General features: G+C 41.0%; 1 protein-coding gene and 1 long non-coding RNA gene across 2 annotated transcripts; both read left to right on the top strand.

Moving 5' to 3' along the window:
- Window positions 1-12,075: 12,075 nt before the first annotated feature.
- Window positions 12,076-14,050, top strand: LOC311139239 (B-cell receptor CD22-like; the record flags this gene model as incomplete). Its single annotated transcript, XM_084174137.1, has 5 exons — window positions 12,076-12,436; window positions 12,629-12,919; window positions 13,191-13,442; window positions 13,573-13,833; window positions 13,950-14,050. 5 exons carry the CDS (start codon window positions 12,076-12,078, stop codon window positions 14,048-14,050), a joined length of 1,266 nt encoding a protein of 421 aa, XP_084030263.1.
- A 100-nt stretch (window positions 14,051-14,150) lies between these two features.
- On the top strand, window positions 14,151-19,046 carry LOC311140684. Its single transcript, XR_014614174.1, has 3 exons — window positions 14,151-14,234; window positions 14,374-14,449; window positions 17,802-19,046. It is a non-coding gene; the product is annotated as an uncharacterized lncRNA (long non-coding RNA).
- The last annotated feature ends 1,442 nt before the right edge of the window (window positions 19,047-20,488 follow it).

Consider the following 20,488-nt stretch of genomic DNA (forward strand, 5'->3'; position numbering starts at 1 on the left):
AATCACAACCACATTTTATACACTTTATACACAATCTGCACATTATTTCATTCATAGGACATTTGAAAAGTGCAGGGGCCTATTGGCCATTAGGCAATTCTGGCAAATGCCAGATGGGCTGGACAATTTTTTTGTTGGGTGGGCTGGTCGAAATTGACACACACAAAAACATATTTTTTATATAAAAATAAAACAATGGAAAAAGGTGACATGGCTGGCAGTCCATGGGCCTGTTAAAACAGATATTTTGTTTTAGCTTTTTGTACAATTTCTCTGTTATACTATCTATAATGAGCTTTTGGCTGGTCAGTGGGCATGGCTGGCTCCCATACCAAGATGGGCTGAGCTGAGGTCATTTAAACTCACATTCAAATTCAAACATGGCATCAGGAAAGAAAGCTGCTCCGACTCTGTCCACTTAGATCACAGCCAAGATCATGGATGGAAAAAAATGGAAAGGGTGCCTAGAAACGTGGAAAGAGCACATTCTACATTGTCACGTCACTCAAAACGTCCTATTTTTTGGCTGGCTAAAACAATGATTTGAATCAAACAGTAAAGTGCACTATCATCATGATGCCTGTAATGAAAGTGTCTGCCCTGCCCTGCTGTGCCTGTGCCCTCGCTGGGGCCTGCTGCTGTGATGAGTGAGCCACTCTCCTCTCCTCTCCCCCAATGTGTTCGAGAGAAAAATGCCTTCTGATCATTTGCGTTCTGATCATTTAACATTTCAAAATGCAATTTGGGACAAACACAGCTTTGGAAGCTTCATCCCCTTGTTCTTGTCGAAGTGAGGAGGGTCTCAGCTTTCTGTAGCTATCATTTTTATTTCTCAACTTTCAGTATTCAGCTCAATAGCAACTATTTTACTAAAAATATAATTTATATGGCTTTGAGATACTGAGCGGCTCGCGTGCTAAATGCGCACCGGCTGTTGCAAGGACATAGGTAGTAGCCCACAACTGCAAAGTTTTTTAGGACATTACATTTACTGTTGGATGAATACATGGCTAGCAGTGGATATTATATTTAGAGTTAATTATCTAGTAAATGTGTTTTGAGTTTCCACTTCCTCAGGTGTTGAACCCCAAATGAATTAGCCTATGAAATTAGTTAATGTTCATAAAGATGTATGTAATTAATGTCTATTGAAAACATTTTTTGATCTGGAGTCTTATTTTGACAGTAAAACATAGCAACCAGAGTAGACCCCAGGTGATAAACCGAAGATTATCGACACAGACATTGCCTTCCTTTTACCAAAGCATTTTGCTTATGTCAGTAATTTTTGGTGACATTGCTACACAACGTTCCTGTAGATTGTTCTAAAACCATTATTTGGTCAACATTAATAGCCTATGCATTATGTTGATTCCTGCTGTGAAAGTATCTGCCTGTCCATATTTCGCTGTCTGCTCCTTTGTGAGCAAGCCGCTCTCCCTCCCCCCACTGTGCGCACCGAGGAGGGAGAGATGCATTCTGAGAAGCACAATCAGATTACTTTGCTCAAAATGCAATTGTGGGAAAAATACAGTTTTCAAAGCAACTACTATTGTTCTAGTTACAGAGAGGAGAGTCACAGCTTTCTGTGAGTATGTCATTTATTTCCCACCTCTTAATATTGAGTTCATGGCACCACTTTACAACAGGAGTAGGCTGTAGTATGGTTTTGTATGTGCTTGCGGAGCGGGGCAGAGCATGCCATTTGCAGTGAATAGGCTTACATCAAGTAGTTTAGGCCTAGCGCTGGCAAGTTTTTGAAGAACATTATTAGCCTACATTTACTGCCTACATGTCTATTAAGCAACAATATCATATTTAGAGTCGTCAATCTAGTTGTGTTTTGAGTTCCCACTTCCTCATGTGGTGAATAATATAGCCTATAGGCCAATATGCACAAAGATGTCGGCAAATTCTCTGAAGAGCCTAAAATAAATCTGATCATTCTGGATCCTATTTAGACAGCTTGCACATCAAAATATCAATCATGCATTCCCTGGATATGTTGGATGAAATAGTTTGCTTTTTGAATCATAAGCTACCACCTCAGGCATCTTACTTGGTACCGGAAAACATTTGTCATTTTTTTTTTTTATCGCAGAATAGCTAAATGTATCACGATATCACGTTTTGTCCATATCACTCAGCACTTTCCAAAAATATAATTTATAGTAATTTATCTCTTAAAAATGTGTCAATTTATCCCGATATGGATTTTTGTCCATATTGTCCAGCTTTAAACTATAGTCTAATTGTCAACCCAAAGTTGATCACAATGTGTCTTTTGATTGTCTACACCAGTCTAAAAATGTGGGCACAATCAGAATGTGGACAAGATCAGGACAAAGGATGCAAGTTAGAACCAGGTGTAAATGGGGTTTATGAGTGCTGATCTAGAATCACTTTGCTTTTCAGATCATATACAATTTGACAGGGGGGACCATATCAAGCGTCTAAAATTAGGAATGATATTGGGTGCGTTTTTTCTTTAAAACGTTTCAAGTACATAGCATATGAGAATGGGAACATTTTAATAACTCAGAAATTGTGTTCTGTGTCCTGATTGACCATATTAGATTGAAAATCCCCATGCACTACCACAGCTATCCACTGGTGGCGCAGAGGATTAATGATTTTGCTGCAGAGTTGAAGATTGCAGGTTCAATCACACATTCTTTAACCATGTTTGTTTGTTTTAAACTGTGAAAAGGAGGCTCAGATATAATCTAATAAGTGAGGGGAAGGTTTTATTTCGTCCGTTTTTATAAATCCAGTCAGAAATGCAGAATTGAGAATAACTGTAAAAAATAAAACATTGTGTAAAAATTGACTGTTCAACTTTTAAAAAACACACCTGATATAATTCCTAATTTTAGACGCTTGATATGGTCCCCCCGTCATATTGTTCATGATCTGAAAAGCAAAAGTGGTCCTAGATCAGCACTCATAGTCTTGGATACTTTGTAAATATGGGGCCAGAAGTTCACAGTATATAAAGAGGACGGGTGAAGTGATGTTGAATAACCCAGTTACCAGTATTTCCCTGTTAGTTATGTCTAAGAAGGCTAAAAAGGAAGCATGGAATTCCTGATTGACCGTACTGCCATGGCTATATACTGAACAAATAAAATATATTAGAGTGTCCTTGTTGGTTCAGAGGATAAAATACATGAATCATGAAGTTGGTACACTGATATATACATCCTAAATACAGGTACCATTTTATTTAGTTTTATCTCTGCAGGTTTGTAATCTGATTTATTATAGCCTGGTGGAGATAGATGCAACCACTCTAAGGCAGGACACATCCAGGTTGAGACTTGCTACCAACAGGAACATGGAGCACTCTGTCTCAGTAAGACTTATTATTGTTTCCTTTACATTGCATAATACCATTTCAAGAGTGTAGTGTCTAAACAGTTTATGACTTTGCTGACGTTTGCAAATGGTGTGTTAGAGGAAGTTGACTCAGCTTGCGGAAGCATCTGGAAAGCATTATAGGGGCCCCCTAAAACAGAGGAAGTCTGTTATGTGAAGGCCTGGGATTGGTTTATGGGAGAACCACCCATATCATGTTACATATTATAAATACCATGGTTGGAACAAAGGACGGAGAGGAACAACATATTAGAGATTGGGTCAGTTGTTCTCCAGATGTCTGCAGGAGTCTGTAAATTGACGCTGAAATCTTTGATGTAATAAACTATTATAATCAAGGACAGTGTCAGCGGATTTCTTGTCATCACAGCATAATTAGCATCGTTATCTCGACACTACAAGAGCTAATACTCTACTCATATAAGGAGTGTAGAGGCTCTAGGCACCATACACCTGTCTACTCCTGGAGTAACTCCCTGTCAGAATAAAGTGTGATTAGAGGGTTAGGCAGAAGGCCCTGGGCCAGTGGGAGGTCAAGGATGAGGACTCTCCCTCTTTCAAGGACATGCTACCTCTATTTGTCTCTCTCCAGATGCTACAAAGACAGCATATTCCAAGGACCTCCAGTGCCTTTCACCAAATACCTGCAATCTCTCACGAGCACAGAGAAGTAAGCTCCACTCATAATAGTATACTTGATGCACTGTGTAAACCTCCTTCGCTATGGCAGTCTGCCTTTGTGATGATGACATAACATATTATCCAGGGCCATTGGTTGGATTTACTGTACTCACTCCAAAACTCATTTACATTTACGTCATTTAGCAGACGCTCTTATCCAGAACGACTTACAAATTGGTGCATTCACCTTATAGCCAGTGGGATAACCACTTTACAATATGTTTTTTTTTCTTTCATTCTTTGGGGTGGGGTAAGGGGGGGGTAGAAGGATTACTTTATCCTATCCCAGGTATTCCTTAAAGAGGTGGGGTTTCAAGTGTCTCTGGAAGGTGGTGAGTGACTCCGCTGTCCTGGCGTCGTGAGGGAGCTTGTTCCACCATTGGGGTGCCAGAGCAGCGAACAGTTTTGACTGGGCTGAGTGGGAACTGTGCTTCCGCAGAGGTAGGGGGGCCAGCAGGCCAGAGGTGGATGAACGCAATGCCCTCGTTTGGGTGTAGGGACTGAAGGTACTCATGCTCTCTCCTCCCTGAAAATGTCTCCCAGACTTTAAGAAAAATGTACAGTGGGGAAAAAAAGTATTTAGTCAGCCACCAATTGTGCAAGTTCTCCCACTTAAAAAGATGAGAGAGGCCTGTAATTTTCATCATAGGTACACGTCAACTATGACAGACAAATTGAGACATTTTTTTCCAGAAAAGCACATTGTAGGATTTTTTATGAATTTATTTGCAAATTATGGTGGAAAATAAGTATTTGGTCACCTACAAACAAGCAAGATTTCTGGCTCTCACAGACCTGTAACTTCTTCTTTAAGAGGCTCCTCTGTCCTCCACTCGTTACCTGTATTAATGGCACCTGTTTGAACTTGTTATCAGTATAAAAGACACCTGTCCACAACCTCAAACAGTCACACTCCAAACTCCACTATGGCCAAGACCAAAGAGCTGTCAAAGGACACCAGAAACAAAATTGTAGACCTGCACCAGGCTGGGAAGACTGAATCTGCAATAGGTAAGCAGCTTGGTTTGAAGAAATCAACTGTGGGAGCAATTATTAGGAAATGGAAGACATACAAGATCACTGATAATCTCCCTCGATCTGGGGCTCCACGCAAGATCTCACCCCGTGGGGTGAAAATGATCACAAGAACGGTGAGCAAAAATCCCAGAACCACACGGGGGGGACCTAGTGAATGACCTGCAGAGAGCTGGGACCAAAGTAACAAAGCCTACCATCAGTAACACACTACGCCGCCAGGGACTCAAATCCTGCAGTGCCAGACGTGTCCCCCTGCTTAAGCCAGTACATGTCCAGGCCCGTCTGAAGTGTGCTAGAGTGCATTTGGATGATCCAGAAGAGGATTGGGATAATGTCATATGGTCAGATGAAACCAAAATAGAACTTTTTGGTAAAAACTCAACATGTCGTGTTTGGAGGACAAAGAATGCTGAGTTGCATCCAAAGAACACCATACCTACTGTGAAGCATGGGGGTGGAAACATCATGCTTTGGGGCTGTTTTTCTGCAAAGGGACCAGGACGACTGATCCTTGTAAAGGAAAGAATGAATGGGGCCATGTATCGTGAGATTTTGAGTGAAAACCTCCTTCCATCAGCAAGGGCATTGAATATGAAACGTGGCTGGGTCTTTCAGCATGACAATGATCTCAAACACAACGCCCGGGCAACAAAGGAGTGGCTTCGTAAGAAGCATTTCAATGTCCTGGAGTGGCCTAGCCAGTCTCCAGATCTCAACCCCATAGAAAATCTTTGGAGGGAGTTGAAAGTCCGTGTTCCCCAGCGACAGCCCCAAAACATCACTGCTCTAGAGGAGATCTTCATGGAGGAATGGGCCAAAATACCAGCAACAGTGTGTGAAAACCTTGTGAAGACTTACAGAAAACGTTTGACCTGTGTCATTGCCAACAAAGGGTATATAACAAAGTATTGAGAAACTTTTGTTATTGACCAAATTCTTATTTTCCACCATAATTTGCAAATAAATTCATTAAAAATCCTACAATGTGATTTTCTGGATTTCTTTCCCTCATTTTGTCTGTCGTAGTTGACGTGTACCTATGATGAAAATTACAGGCCTCTGTCATCTTTTCAAGTGGGAGAACTTGCACAATTGGTGGCTGACTAAATACTTGTTTTCCCCACTGTACATGTGTCCACCCCCCTATCCCCAGGTGAGTCTACTGGGCTATGAAACTCTAGCGCAGCGCATCAACAAACCTGCCACCCTGTTGTCAGCTTCCCGCAGACCATTCACTGAGGAAGGATGGTGTTATCAAGGCTTTCAAAGGCCACATTTTGGGGGTGACCAAATGCAGAAAAGTTTTGTTTAAAGAACTAATTTTAATTTTAATTTTAATAAAACAATAACTTTTTCATAGCATGTTTGTCACATTGGTCTTCACGTTTACTAACTTCTGTGGTAACTTAAACATCAAGACAAATACACTTAGAGCTTATGATTCAACAGGTCTAAAATACAACAAATGCAAGTCTCATGTCCAGTGTGAAAACATTTTTATCCATGTACAGTACAAGTCAAAAGTTTGGACACACCTACTCATTCAAGGGTTTTTATTTATTTAGACTATTTTCTACATTGTAGAATAATAGTGAAGACATCAAAACTATGAAATAACACCTATGGAATCATTTGGTAAGCAAAAAAGTGTTAAACAAATCAAAATATATTTTGTATTTGAGATTCTTCAAATAGCCACCTTTTGCCTTGATGAAAGCTCTGCACACTCTTGGGATTCTCTCAACCAGCTTCACTTGGAATGCTTTTCCCAACAGTCTTGAAGGAGTTCCCACATATGCTGAGCACTTGTTGGCTGCTTTTCCTTCACTCTGCGGTCCGACTCATCCCAAACCATCTCAACTGGGTGGAGGTCGGGTGATTGTGGAGGCCAGGTCATCTGATGCAGCACTCCATCACGCTCCTTCTTGGTAAAATAGCCCTTACACAGCCTGGAGGTGTGTTGGGACATTGTTCTGTTGAAAAACAAATGAGAGTCCCACTAAGCCCAAACCAGATGGGATGGCGTATCGCTGCAGAATGCTGTGGTAGCCATGCTGGTTAAGTGTGCCTTGAATTCTAAATAAATCACAGACAGTGTCACCAGCAAAGCACCCCCACACCATAACACCTCCTCCTCCATGCTTTACGGTGGGAACTACACATGCAGAGATGATCCGTTCACCCGCACCGCGTCTCACAAAGACACGGCGGTTGGAACCAAAAATCTCCAATTTGGACTCCAGACCAAAGGACAAATTTCCACCGGTCTAATGTCCATTGCTCGTGTTTCTTGGCCCAAGCAGATCTCTTCTTCTTATTGATGACCTTTAGTAGTGGTTTCTTTGCAGCAATTCGACCATGAAGGCCTGATTCACACAATCCCTTCTGAACAGCTGATGTTGAGATGTGTCTGTGACTTGAACCCTGTGAAGCATTTAGTTGGGCTGCAATTTCTGAGGCTGGTAACTCTAATGACTTATTCTCTGCAGCAGAGGTAACTCTGGGTCTTCCTTTCCTGTGGCGGTCCTCATGAGAGCCAGTTTCATCATAGCGCTTCATGGTTTTTGTGACTGCACTTGAAGAAACTTTCAAAGTTATACGTTTTACACTTTTTTGGTTACTACATGATTCCATGTGTGTTATTTCATAGTTTTGATGTCTTCACTATTATTCCACAATGTAAAAAATAGTAAGAAAAATAAATAATAACCCTTGAATGAGTAGGTGTGTCCAAACCTTTGACTGGTAGTGTATATTAGACACATCACACGTGTGTCAACCAAAATATATATATCCAATACAAGAATAAGAATGGGACAAGTAGACAAATTGTATATAAGTCAGTGCTTGTGTTTGTATTAGATTGTATGAATTTGAGAGGTTACATACAATACATTGGCAGAATGGCTTTACTCGTTACTGTTATTCATTATTCACTGTGTTTTTATTCCTCATGTCACTTTCTATTATTATTCATTTTTGTACCTTTATCTTTAACTCTGCATTGTTGGAAAATGACCCGTAAGCATTTCACTGTTAGTCTACACCTGTAGTTTATGAAGCACGTGGCAAATAAAATGTCATTCAATTTGATTTGAGAGAGAGAGGGACTGTTGCTGTACTCCCAGGTAAGGCCCTTGCTTTCGATACCACTATAGGCCCCAGTATTCAGTCAGGCAGCTTGAAGAGGATGTGCGTTACCATCCAGGCCCATGTCACAGCATGCAGTGGCATGATAGTGAGATGACCATAAATGCATTATGTGCTTTTCATCACCAAAGCAATGTTAGCATGAACAATTGAACCCTTTTGTTAGTGTGATTGATATATGAAAATTAACATAGAATATTCAGTTCATAAGCATTAACTGTAATACCCCCAGGGTCCTGTGGTGAAACGACTGCTGTGCAAGGTATTGGGCAACAACTTTCTTCCCGGGCCCATATTCACAAAGAGTCTTCAGATTAGGAACAGTGATCTAGGACCAGCTCCCCCTTGTCAATTTAAACATATTCATTGTGGTCTAAAAGGCAAAACTGATCCTAAATCAGTACTACTCTGAGATGTTTCATGAAAACGGGCCCATCACCTGAAATGCAACACCAAAAACATTAATAAGAATTAGCTTAGTCAGTCAGTAACTTAACTAACTAATGAAACACTCATGTAAATGTACACAAGCCTATTCAGCCAAATTGCAGTGCCTTCTGAAAGTATTCACACCCCTTGACTTTTTCCACATTGTGTTGTGTTACAGCCTGAATTTAAAATTGATTAAAGTAAGATTTTTTTTGTCACTGGCCAATACAAAATAATGTAATAGTGGAATTATGTTTTTCAAAATGTTTACAAATTAACAAAAAATTAAAAGCTTAAATGTCTTGAGTCAATAAGTATACTGAACACAACATAACAATTTCAAAGATTTAGCTGAGTTACAGTACATATAAGGAATGCAGTCAATTGAAATAAATAAATTAGGTTCTAATCTATGGATGTTACATGACTGGGCCAGGGCTCAGCCATGAGTAGGCCTGGGAGGGCATAGGCTCACCCACATGGGAACCAGGCCCAGCCAATGGGGAGCCAGGCCCAGCCAATGAGTATGAGATTTTCCCCACAAAATAGTTTTATTACAGACAGAAATACTCCTCAGCACCCCTCCCCCCCTCTCCCCTCAGACGATCCCGCAGGTATAGAAGCCGTATGTGAAGGTCCTGGGCTGGCGTGGTTACATGTGATCTGTGGTTGTGAGACCGGTTGGACGTACGTACTGTCAAATGTTCTAAAATGACGTTGGATGTGGCTTATGGTAGAGAAATGAACATCGAATTCTCTGGCAACAGCTCTGGTGGACATTCCTTCAGTCATCATGACAATTGCACGCTGCCCCAAAATATCTGTGACATCTATGGCAAGCCTAAATAAGTTCAGGAGTAAAACATTGCTTAAGTCACATAATACGTTGAATGGACTCACTCTGTGTGCAATAATAGTGTTTAACATGATTTTGAATTTACCTCTGTACCCCACACATACAATTATCTGTAAGGTCCCTCCGTCAAGCAGTGAATTTCAAACAGATTCAACCACAAAGACCAGGGAGGTTTTCCAATGCCTCGCAAAGAAGGGCACCTATTGGTAGATGGGTAAAAAACAAACAGACATTGAATATCCCTTTGAGCATAATAATAGTAAGCCATTTAGCAGACACTTTTATCCAAAGCGACTTACAGTCATGTGTGCATACATTTTTACGTATGGGTGGTCCCGGGGATCGAAGCCACTATCCTGGCGTTACAAGCGCCATGCTCTACCAATTGAGCTACAGAGGACCATGGTGACGTTATTAACTACACTTGGATGGTATATCAATACACCCAGTCACTACAAAGATAAAGGTGTCCTTCCTAACTCAGTTGCTGGAGAGGAAGGAAACCGCTCAGGGATTTCAATATGAGTCCAATGGTGACTTTAAAAGAGTTACAGTGTTTAATGGCTGTGTTAGGAGAAAACTGAGGATGGATCAACAACATTGTAGCTACTCCACAACACTAACCATTTTGACAGAGTGAAAAGAAGGAAGCCTGTACATAATAAAAATATTCCTAAACATGCATCCTGTTTGAAACAAGGCACTAAAGTAATACTGAAAAAATGTGGCAAAGCAATTAACTTTTGTCCTGAATACAAAGGCTTTTTTGCACCCTAAAATAAACATTGTAGAATCACTCGCACAAGTGGACAGTTTTCTGTGTTTTGGGATCATATATTTTTTGATGTCCCCACTATGTTCTTACCAGACTGTTCCCACAACCTAATGAAACATTCTAGGAACCTTTAAAGAACAGATTAAATATGTTCTAGGAACGTTCTTGCAACATCAGGCGAATGTTTTATACAAACATTCAAAAATCAACAGCACGACTTTTTGTGTTGTGAGAATATTTGGGAACTTTCACAGAACAAGTTTTGAAATGCTGGGCCGTATATACATATAAAGTGGGTAAAACAGTATGTTAACATTATTAATGTGACCAGTGTTCAATGACTCTATGTACATAGGGCAGCAGTACTGGGTGATAGCTGGCTAATGACAGTGTCTAAGGTTCAGGGCAGGGTACTGAGCGGAGGCCGGTTAACCATCAAGGGAATTGTTAACTCACCTACCATCAGTCAGAGACAAAATATGGGAAGTCGTGATGGCAAAAATAAAGAAATCATTTTAGATGTCTCTGAAGGAGACCTTAGTCTCTGAAGGAGGGTGGTTATCTGACATGAACGAGCAAGAATTATCAAACTACGCAAGTAAGTGATTTGGAGTTTAGATATTAAAAGTATCATATGCAATGCTAACTTTCTAGTGATAATAAAATGTTCCTTATTCCTTCAGGTCCAGCACTGAGGGGAGAGGATGGGGAGTGAGAAATTACCACACCGTTTTCTTATTCATTGCATTTGGCTTGGAGGTAGGCTACAAATATAGATTCTGTATACAGTAAAAAATATTGTAGTCAAATGCAGTGGCAGTCTGTGCCGTTTATGAACATGGCCTTATTTATATTACAGCATATTGGATGACTGTCATTCACATTCCATTCACCCAGCTCAATGTAACATCGATTGGTTTAGGCTACTACATGATGCTCAAGTTTTCCCTGTACCCATCATGAGGTTCATACAACCTAGCCTAGGAATTCATGTTTACAACGTAGGTGCACAGGTTGAGAGAATTTTGAGTAATCAAGGTGACAGACAGTGACACAGTCAATACCGCTTTGCACACTCTTGCCTGCATTTAGCTGATCTAGAGTATAATCATTAGTCCAACAGTTGCAAATGAGAGTTTCTATTGGACCAATTCAGGTATGTTTATCCCTGTTTCGTTCCGTTTGCGTCCATTTAAGAAACGTTTTTCAACAGAATCGCCACAATGAATCACACGCAAACACAGTTAACTTTCATACCAGCCATATACAAACAGTTCATTGTATATACAATTCCTTCTCTATCTACACGCTCTCCTCCTTTCACCTTTTCCCTTTGTTTGTGGACTTCAGTGCACAACACATCAGCTGTCTGTGACCAGGCGAAAAAAACTTTCCAAGCCTAACCTTCATATCATGACTACTAACCTCACACAGCCTACATCGTTGTCACGTCATAGCCAACATAGCTGCTAGAACCAACGCGTTAGTAAACCCGCTACAATCATGGACTACAGTGTACAGTCAGCAGCAAGCAGTTAGCATTTACACCGGCGGGCCCTGGTGGCTTTAAATTAATAAAACCAAAAGCTTACCTTGACTTGGAAGAGTTCCAGCCTTGGATAGCCAGCTAGCTAACATAGCATCCCTTTCTGTTTGAGCCGGGTGTTTGAGTAGGCTGAACTAACTAGCTGCATTCCATTCATATACTCATATTCCTTGACTGTGTCCAACACCTCTGACTAACATTTCCTCCACTGCTATTTGAGTGATGGGAGTTGATGCCTCGTCATGGACTGCTGAGGTGCCCAGCTCAGTGTCCGGCCTGCAGGGCTCGTGCATCGTGATTCCCTGCTCATTCAACTACCCAGAACCAGATGAGAAGCCCTCTGAATTCACTGGCATCTGGTTCAAAGACACCAATGATGTGATATACCACCCAGACAGTTCCAAAGTATTCAAAGACTACAAGGGTCGTACAAAGCTGGTGGGAGACCTCCGGCAGAAGAACTGCTCACTCAGAATCGACCCGCTCCATCGCAGTGACAAAGGACCCTTTTATTTCAGGATTGAAATCGAAGACCATGACAAGTATTCCTACAAACGTAACACAGTCTCCATTGCAGTGAGCAGTAAGTTCCCTTGGGAAGAATTGACAAGGAGAATTTCAATTTATGTAATACAGTATCCCATTATTTACCCTAATGATAGCTATAGCTTCTTCTAGATTACAATTATAGTGCTGAAAGGACAGACCCAAGAACTAGTGGATGCACACCTCAAAAGAACTGCAATAACTGTTCTCTTCTCTTTGCTGATTTCAGGCTCTCCAGACCCCCCCTCTCTGTCAGTGAGGGAGGAGGTGAAGGTGGGGGAGGAGGTATCTGCCTCCTACTCTGTGTCTCACTCCTGCCCATCTGATCCCCCTCTCCTCACCTGGAGCCACTCCGGAACACCCAGTGTCCAATCACAGCAGCTGACCAACGGCCAGTGGGAAGTGACATCATCCCTGACCTTTACCCCCAGCATCACTGATCACAACAAGTCTCTGGTCTGCACAGCAGCGTACATGGGAGGGAACACAGTGAAAATGTCTAAAATACTCAATGTCAAATGTAAGTGGACCACACCTGTGTGTTAATAACACTGGAAGATTTACACTTTGATTTCTGTGAAAACAGAATGCTTCTGTGCATATGACAAAAGTGAAACAATAAATTAAATTGAACTAATTTGAAAAGGAATCATGAACTTTGTCCAGATCCTGGATTTGGCATACTTCACTTTTTAAATTGAAATAGATTTAGCATGTGATTGATCCACTGAATCTGTCCTAAGATCTGTATTACATAGTAATATCATTCTTACTAATGTTGATATTTATAGATGCCCCAGTGGATGTGAAGGTTGAGGGAGTGTCCAGTGTGAAGGAGGGAGACTCTGTAGAGCTGAGATGCTCCAGTGACAGTAACCCTGCTGCCCACAGCTACCGCTGGCACAACAGCAGAGGGCCTCTGCCCACCACGGGACCTACCATCACACTGGAGAATGTGACCAGACTCACTGAAGCCCTCTTCTGCACTGCCATCAACACAGTGGGACGAGGTCAATCCAGCCCACTGAAACTCAATGTAGAGTGTAAGTAGATGCCGATGTTCTGTCAATAAGGATCATGTCCTTTCTGTGTATATAATATGAAGACAATACTCTTCAGGATGTAGCACTACATGTTCAGTTGAAACCAAAATGTTTATCATTCTCATCCCAGACCCCCCTGAGATCAAAGTGGGCTCTGCATGCACATTAGACATCTCCATGGTAACCTGTCTGTGCATTGTGGATTCGGAGCCCCCCGGCACTGTGGAGTGGTCTCTTCCAGCAGGACCCCTGCCCAGTACCAGGGTGGAGAGGCATGGGTCAGTTACCATGGTGACCCTACAGAGGGCACTAGGCTTCTCAGAGACCGTCCACTGCAATGCCAGCAACACACAGGGCAATGCCACCTTGTCCTTCACTGTGCCCACAAATGGTAAGGGAAACAGTGGAGGGAAGTGTATCAAGAATTAATTATTATTATGCTATATTTATATCATAAGGAATAGTATGGGTACATTGAATAAATCATATTTATCTGTTTTTGGACAGATAAGATGTTCATGCTGTACGTTTCAATTGGTATTGCTGCATTAGTGGTGGTAGTAATACTAATTATCATGTCAGCTTGCCTGTCGACAAAGAAGGGGTAAGTTACACTTTTATTTCTTTTTGGAGGGAGTTATGTAGATTTTTGTTTCTTGATAGCTGTTTTGTTCTGTTTTGATATCTTGGCATTTTTCTCATCAGTGGGAGGAGTCATAGTAACCAGCCAATAACCAGTATGCAGGACATGGATGCAGCAAAGGGTGCTTCCTCAGATCCCTCACCATCAAGGTATTTTTCTACAGGCTGTTCTATCTGTGATCATAATGTATACATCCTGCTGAGTTGCTAAAGACCATTAGCCTACATTCACTCTTGTTGTGTCATATAAAGAGAATGCATCACATAGTGGCCCTAACTCTATCTACAGGAAAGAGCAGAAAGACTCCAGCAGTGAAATCCACACAAACTACTACACCAACGATCAGCTATACGGCAACATGGAGGTACTGTATGTACTGTAGACAGAGTGTGAATTACACCATGACATTCAGGGGGGCCTCTATTGAGTGCATTCGCTTGCCCGTGCAGAGTTTTTTTCAATAAATAATAAAGACGTAAATTAAACAGTCAAAATGTATTACCTTTCAATGTGGCATGAACACAACCAGTCATGATATTTTAATCTGATTGTCAAACAAATCACTTCAAAAAGTAAGCTACCTGTGCATGTTGGTCCACTCAAACATAATTACAGCATCCAAACTGTATGTAGTCTATAATTGCCCCAATTGATGAATGGAAATATACATCTCTTACAAAACACCAAAAAGTTTGCCAATGACATTCAGCGATTGCCAATGATTAGGACTACATTATTAGAAAAAACGGGATGGTCACCCTAACATCAGTTGCGGTCAGTGCCGTTTAAGATGAGGGAGGACGATTGTTAAATTTTTGTACGAGCATGGTCTTATTTCTATTACAGCATATTGGATGACTGTCATTCATAGTCCATTTTAGGCTACTACATGATACTAAAATGTCCCTATACCCATCATGAGGTTGCTACAACCTAGCCTATGAATGAAAGTTTACAACCTAGCTGCACAGGTCGAGAGAATAATGTCAGTAATCAAGGTGACAGACATTGACACAGTCAACACCGCCTTGCACACTTGCCTGCATCTAGCTGATCTAAGGTATAATCATTAGTCCAGCAGTTGCAAACAAGAGTTTCTATTGGACAAATTCAGGTATGTTTATCCCTGTTTCGTTCCGTTTGCTTCCATTTAAGAAATGTTTTTCAATATTATGGGCTGAATGAATACACCCCTGATCACCGCAAACACAGTTCACTTTCATAGCAGCCACATACAAACAGCTTGATAATTTGCTCATTATATATTTCCTTCTCGCATCTACGCGCTCTCCTCCTCTGACCTTTTCCCTTCGCTTGTGAACTTCAGTACACAATACAACAGCTTCATACCATAACCGCTACACACAGCCTACATCGTTGTCACCATATTAGTTAACATCATAGTTAACATAGCTAACATTAGCTACTAGAACTAATGTGTTAATAAACCCGCTACAATCATGCAGTACAATGTAAATCAAGCAGTTTAGCAGTTACACCGGCGGGCCACGGTGGCAATAAATTAATAAAACCAAAAGCTTACCTTGACTTGGAAGAGTTCCAGTGTTGGATAGCCATAGCCAGCTGGCTAACATAGCACCCCTCTCTGTTTGAGCCAGGTGTTTGAGTAGGCTAAACTAGCTAGCTGCATTCACTGGCTAGGTAAGTGAAAGTGAAACAAAAAATACAATGAAATATAGCTATCTCTCTCTTCTCCTTCATTTTTGAAGAAATGTATTTGTTCAAAACTGTTCAACTATTGTCTTTCTATCTCTTTGAGTCAACTACTCACAACATTTTATGCGCTGCAGTGCTAGCTAGCTGAAGCTTATGCTTTCAGTACTAGATTCATTCTCTGATCCTTTGATTGTGTGGACAACATGTCAGTTTACACTGCAAGAGTTCTGATAGATTGGAGGACGTCCTCCAGAAGTTGTCATGATTACTGTGTAAGTCTATGGAAGGGGGTGAGAACCATGAGCCTCTTAGGTTTTGTTTTAGAAGTCAATGTACCCAGGGGAGGACGGAAACTAGCTGTCCTCCGGCTACACCATGGTACTACCCTGGAGAGTGCTGTTGAGGCGACTGTAGACCTTCACAGTAAAACAGTGTGTTTTAATCAATTATTTGGTGACGTGGATATATTTAGAATAGTTTTATCTAAAAAGGACACATTTTTTATTGTTTCACTATTTTTATTTTTATGAAATTCACTGAGGAGGATGGTCCTTCCCTTCCCCCTCTGAGGTGCCTCCACTGCCTAACATACAAAGTCAACTTACTAGACTAGGTTACAATGTGTATTACCATAAACTTGAAATAGGCCTACCAGTAGCCAGTTATGTAGTGATAAAAAAATAGGTGGGTAAACTCTGATTGCCGGTAAGGGGTAAAGAAATTGGTAACGCTCCCTATATTTTCAATGAATTGTTCGGAAAAAGGTGGGTAAACGGCGTTTACTTGCGTTTACCCTCCACTAGGCCTACACCACTGCCGGTAGCCTACCCTCTCAGTCGAGGCAATTTTACACACATGTTCGAACACACGCAGAACAGGTAGCCTACATTCAATATAATTGAATCAAAACATGTTTTACACCCTAGTTCATGAGTTGTCCATAATTCATTAGTTAATTCTTGGATTCTTCATAGATCATGTGACATATAACACTACCTTTCTTTTCCTTACATTAATGACATTTATGACAATGTTATGTCATTATTAAGCATTTAACATTTGAATTAGAACATTGAACTTAAACCCTGTATGAATCATGAATCTTGGAGGTCTCGGAAAATGCACTGTAAGTGTAACTATGCCTACGTAACATTTCATTATGTTTCGCCATGAAAACAGTTCTCATGGACACACAAATCCAAAATAATGTTTGTCCTATGGCATTGCAAAATCGAATGCTTCTAACCGAACGTTAAACTCTTCTAACCGAAAGAGTCACCTTATTTAATGCGCATTTGTGTCTAGCTGTAGGCCAGTTGTCTAGTGATATTGTCGACAATCATCAGCTGATCCAGGAAAGAAAACAATATGAATAGAAAATGATAAAGCTAAATAAATGTTCTACTACTTCTGGCCACAGATGGCACAGAGAACACCAGTACCCATGCGCACCTGAAAAACAAAGCAATGAGTGCTCTAATCAACTGACAAAAGCAAACAATGATAAATCAACGGATAGATCTAATGCATTGGAATAAAAGCTATTTTTATCAAGGACGCATGGCAAAGAAATTGTGAAAATCAGGAAATACAAAGGAAAATCTATGCGCAAGGAGCTCAGCCGAGGCCAAAATTCAACACTACTGGGTGGACAGCACTGCCACATAGTAATAAATAGTTTAGACCATGACAGCCATGGGTGTTCATTTCATTTGGAAGCTTTTATTTTCATATTTACCACTGTAAAACACATTTACCACTACAGTTTAAACAAATAGGAGAATGGTTAAATTAGCATTTATTAGAGACCCCCTCAAAGTTGGACTTTTGTTGCATTTAGGGGAGCTAATATCTCATTCAGGGGAGCTGAGCCCCCCCCTGGCTCCCCTTTAATTCACACATTGACTGTAGGCCTACTGCATATGTTTACAGCTACTATAGAGATGTGAGAAGAACTTTGCTCTAAATACAAAGGATTAAAATAACAATAGAGGTGTTGTTGTTGTTGTTGATGATATCTCTGATCTGGTTTCCTGTAGGCTGAAGAGGATGGTGACCCATTCGAGTGTGATGGTGGAGATGATGGAGTCTATGCTAACGTGTGAACACAACAGGAAGCATGTGGGAGTCTGGCTCAGAGGCCATGGTAGTCAGTCTGTCAAAGGTTCCAGTAAAATATTAACATTTTAACCTAATGTAGCTGAGCTGGCGACTGCTTATATTTGTTAGCTATATGGTTCTCATGGCTAAAGAATATGGTACATTCTTATTTGGGTTGCGGCTTTGTGTTATGGATGTTACAATGCTTTTGTTTTTATCTATGGCTTGGGTGATTCAGAATGAACCTGATATGGATGGCTATACAGTTATAATATTCGAGAAGTAAATATATATGATTATCTTTGAAAAAACAGTCACCAGTAATCCACTTATGTGTAACTGACACTCAGGTCATCACAGTGCTTCTGTGGTCCCCTTGAATGTACAGGCAGATACAGTATAGTGTCATTTCTCAAAACAGGCCAGATTGAGATATACTGTATGTACTTGAGATGTAGAATTATAAACTACAGTATCTTGAAAATCTGCTTCAGATGAAATATGAACATGTGTAATTTTTCAACAACAGCATAGATCAAATTAAAAAACAATGTGTTTCATTGCATTTTAATATAGTCTGTAATGTTTGTTCCTGAATCTCCCAATCTACTACTGAGTTATTTTTCATCCTTTTTTTCTACCACAGTTTATGTTCTTACTGGGACACTCTGCTCCACATTGATCTGCTGTGTGGGGAAAAACAAACATCTATTATCATAAATCAACTTCATAAATCAACTTCAAGTACTCAAAGAATGTAAAGGTCAAGCAGAAGTAATTATTTGTCACCAATGAGCTGCTGTCTCCACTTGTCTACCTCTTCTTAGGGGTCGTCACTAGTTAACACAGCCACGAAGTCATAAACCCCTCCTATTTCTACAATTGCTCTTCTTCAGATTTTAAACCTAACCCTAACCATAACCTTGTGTCTAACCCTAACCTTAAATCAAGACCAAAAAGTAAATTATTCATTTTTATATATTTTGTACAATGTAGACTATTTTTACTTTTTGGCTGTGTTATCTAGTGAAAACTCTTCTCAGGTCATGGTTGCCTCTGTATATCGACAAGTCTCCTCCTGTTGGTTTGTAGAAGGTATTACATCATATATTTATGTGACATAGGAATGATGAGGAAGAGTAGAGGGCTGAAAGATGAACAAACACAATGCACAATGTCAGGTGTAGAAATCATCCAGCCATTATTTAGAAATTATGTTGAATATAATAATAAACTACATTAAATCAATCTGACTCCAATAATATGTGAATAAATGCAACAGGCCCTGTGCGTCTCTGGAGGAATTTAACCAATTTCAAACAGACACTCACCCTCAACCTGAATGAATATTTCTTTGCACCTTGCTAGTAAAAACAAAAGACAGGAACAACACACCCAGATTCTAATCTAATCAACTCAATTGAAATGATAGGAGCGCACCCATGTGTCACTCCTATTTGAACTATCCACCATCCGACAAACAAAATAACAGTTTCCCTGGAACAATACATCCATAGCACTTAAAGTACAATAAAACATGCTCTTTATGAACCGCACTGCTTCTTTACACACTGCTCGCTTAACCCGGAAGCCAGCCGCACCAATGTGTTGGAGGAAACACTGTACAGCTGGCGAAAGAAGTCAGTGTGCATGCACCTGGCCGCCACAATGAGGCACTAGAGCGCGGTGGGACAAGGACATCCCAGCCGGCCAAACCCTCCCCTAACCCGGACAACGCTGGGCCAATTGTGCGCCGCCGCATGGGTCTCCAGGTCGCTGCAGGCGGATCGAACCCGGATCTGTAGTGACGCCTCTAGCACTGCGATGCAGTGCCTTAGACCGCTACGCCACTCGGGAGGCCCTTTTCCCCATTCTTTTGTACCACTGATCTTCAATTGACTGAGAGCCAAATGCATTAATCAGCAATGATGACGTGAAGTTGTTTTGTTTCAACTAATCAGAAATCCTCTGATTGATACATTAATCTTGTCTAAATGGATTTGAATGAAACCTTTTTGTTTAATGGTGTCTAGGCCCTTTCACACCTCTCTAAGGCCTATGGGACCTCTGCCATAAACAGAGTAAGTCACCCACTTCTCCATCAGTTGCTGACTGCAGAGGCAAAACCGCAGAGGCAAGACACTTCCAAACTCATCTCTGGTAAGAAATAACATTGCTGCAGTTTTTATGGCTCTATTATGTTTTCATGACTTCTTACTCTCAACACATTTCTACAATTGTAGGCAGGCAGCATTTGTAAGTGGGTTACACAACTAGCACCACCACAGTCATTTAGGTGGTTTATACCAGTATGTGTCCTTTTTCCTCATGACTGATTACAGTGTATTTAACTTCCATATCTCATATGCACTGTGATCCACAGACTACCCCTCTACCTGTCTACAGTCATCTCCTCCTGTCCCAGAGGGTCCAGCGGCCACATGTCCCACTCTCTTGGGAAGCTGTCCCAGGGCCGCCGCAAGGAGGACAAGGCCAAGCTGGAGGAATTCCTGGCTAAACAGGAAGAGGATCTGTGGGCGGTCCCCAAGTACGGCTGTGCCGGGAACAAGCTGGAGCATCTCACTAGGAGCAGCTGCATCCGTTACGTCCACCTGCCCATTCCATG

Source organism: Coregonus lavaretus, assembly GCF_964263955.1.
Source record: "Coregonus lavaretus genome assembly, chromosome: 13".
Classification (NCBI taxonomy): Eukaryota; Metazoa; Chordata; class Actinopteri; order Salmoniformes; family Salmonidae; genus Coregonus; species Coregonus lavaretus.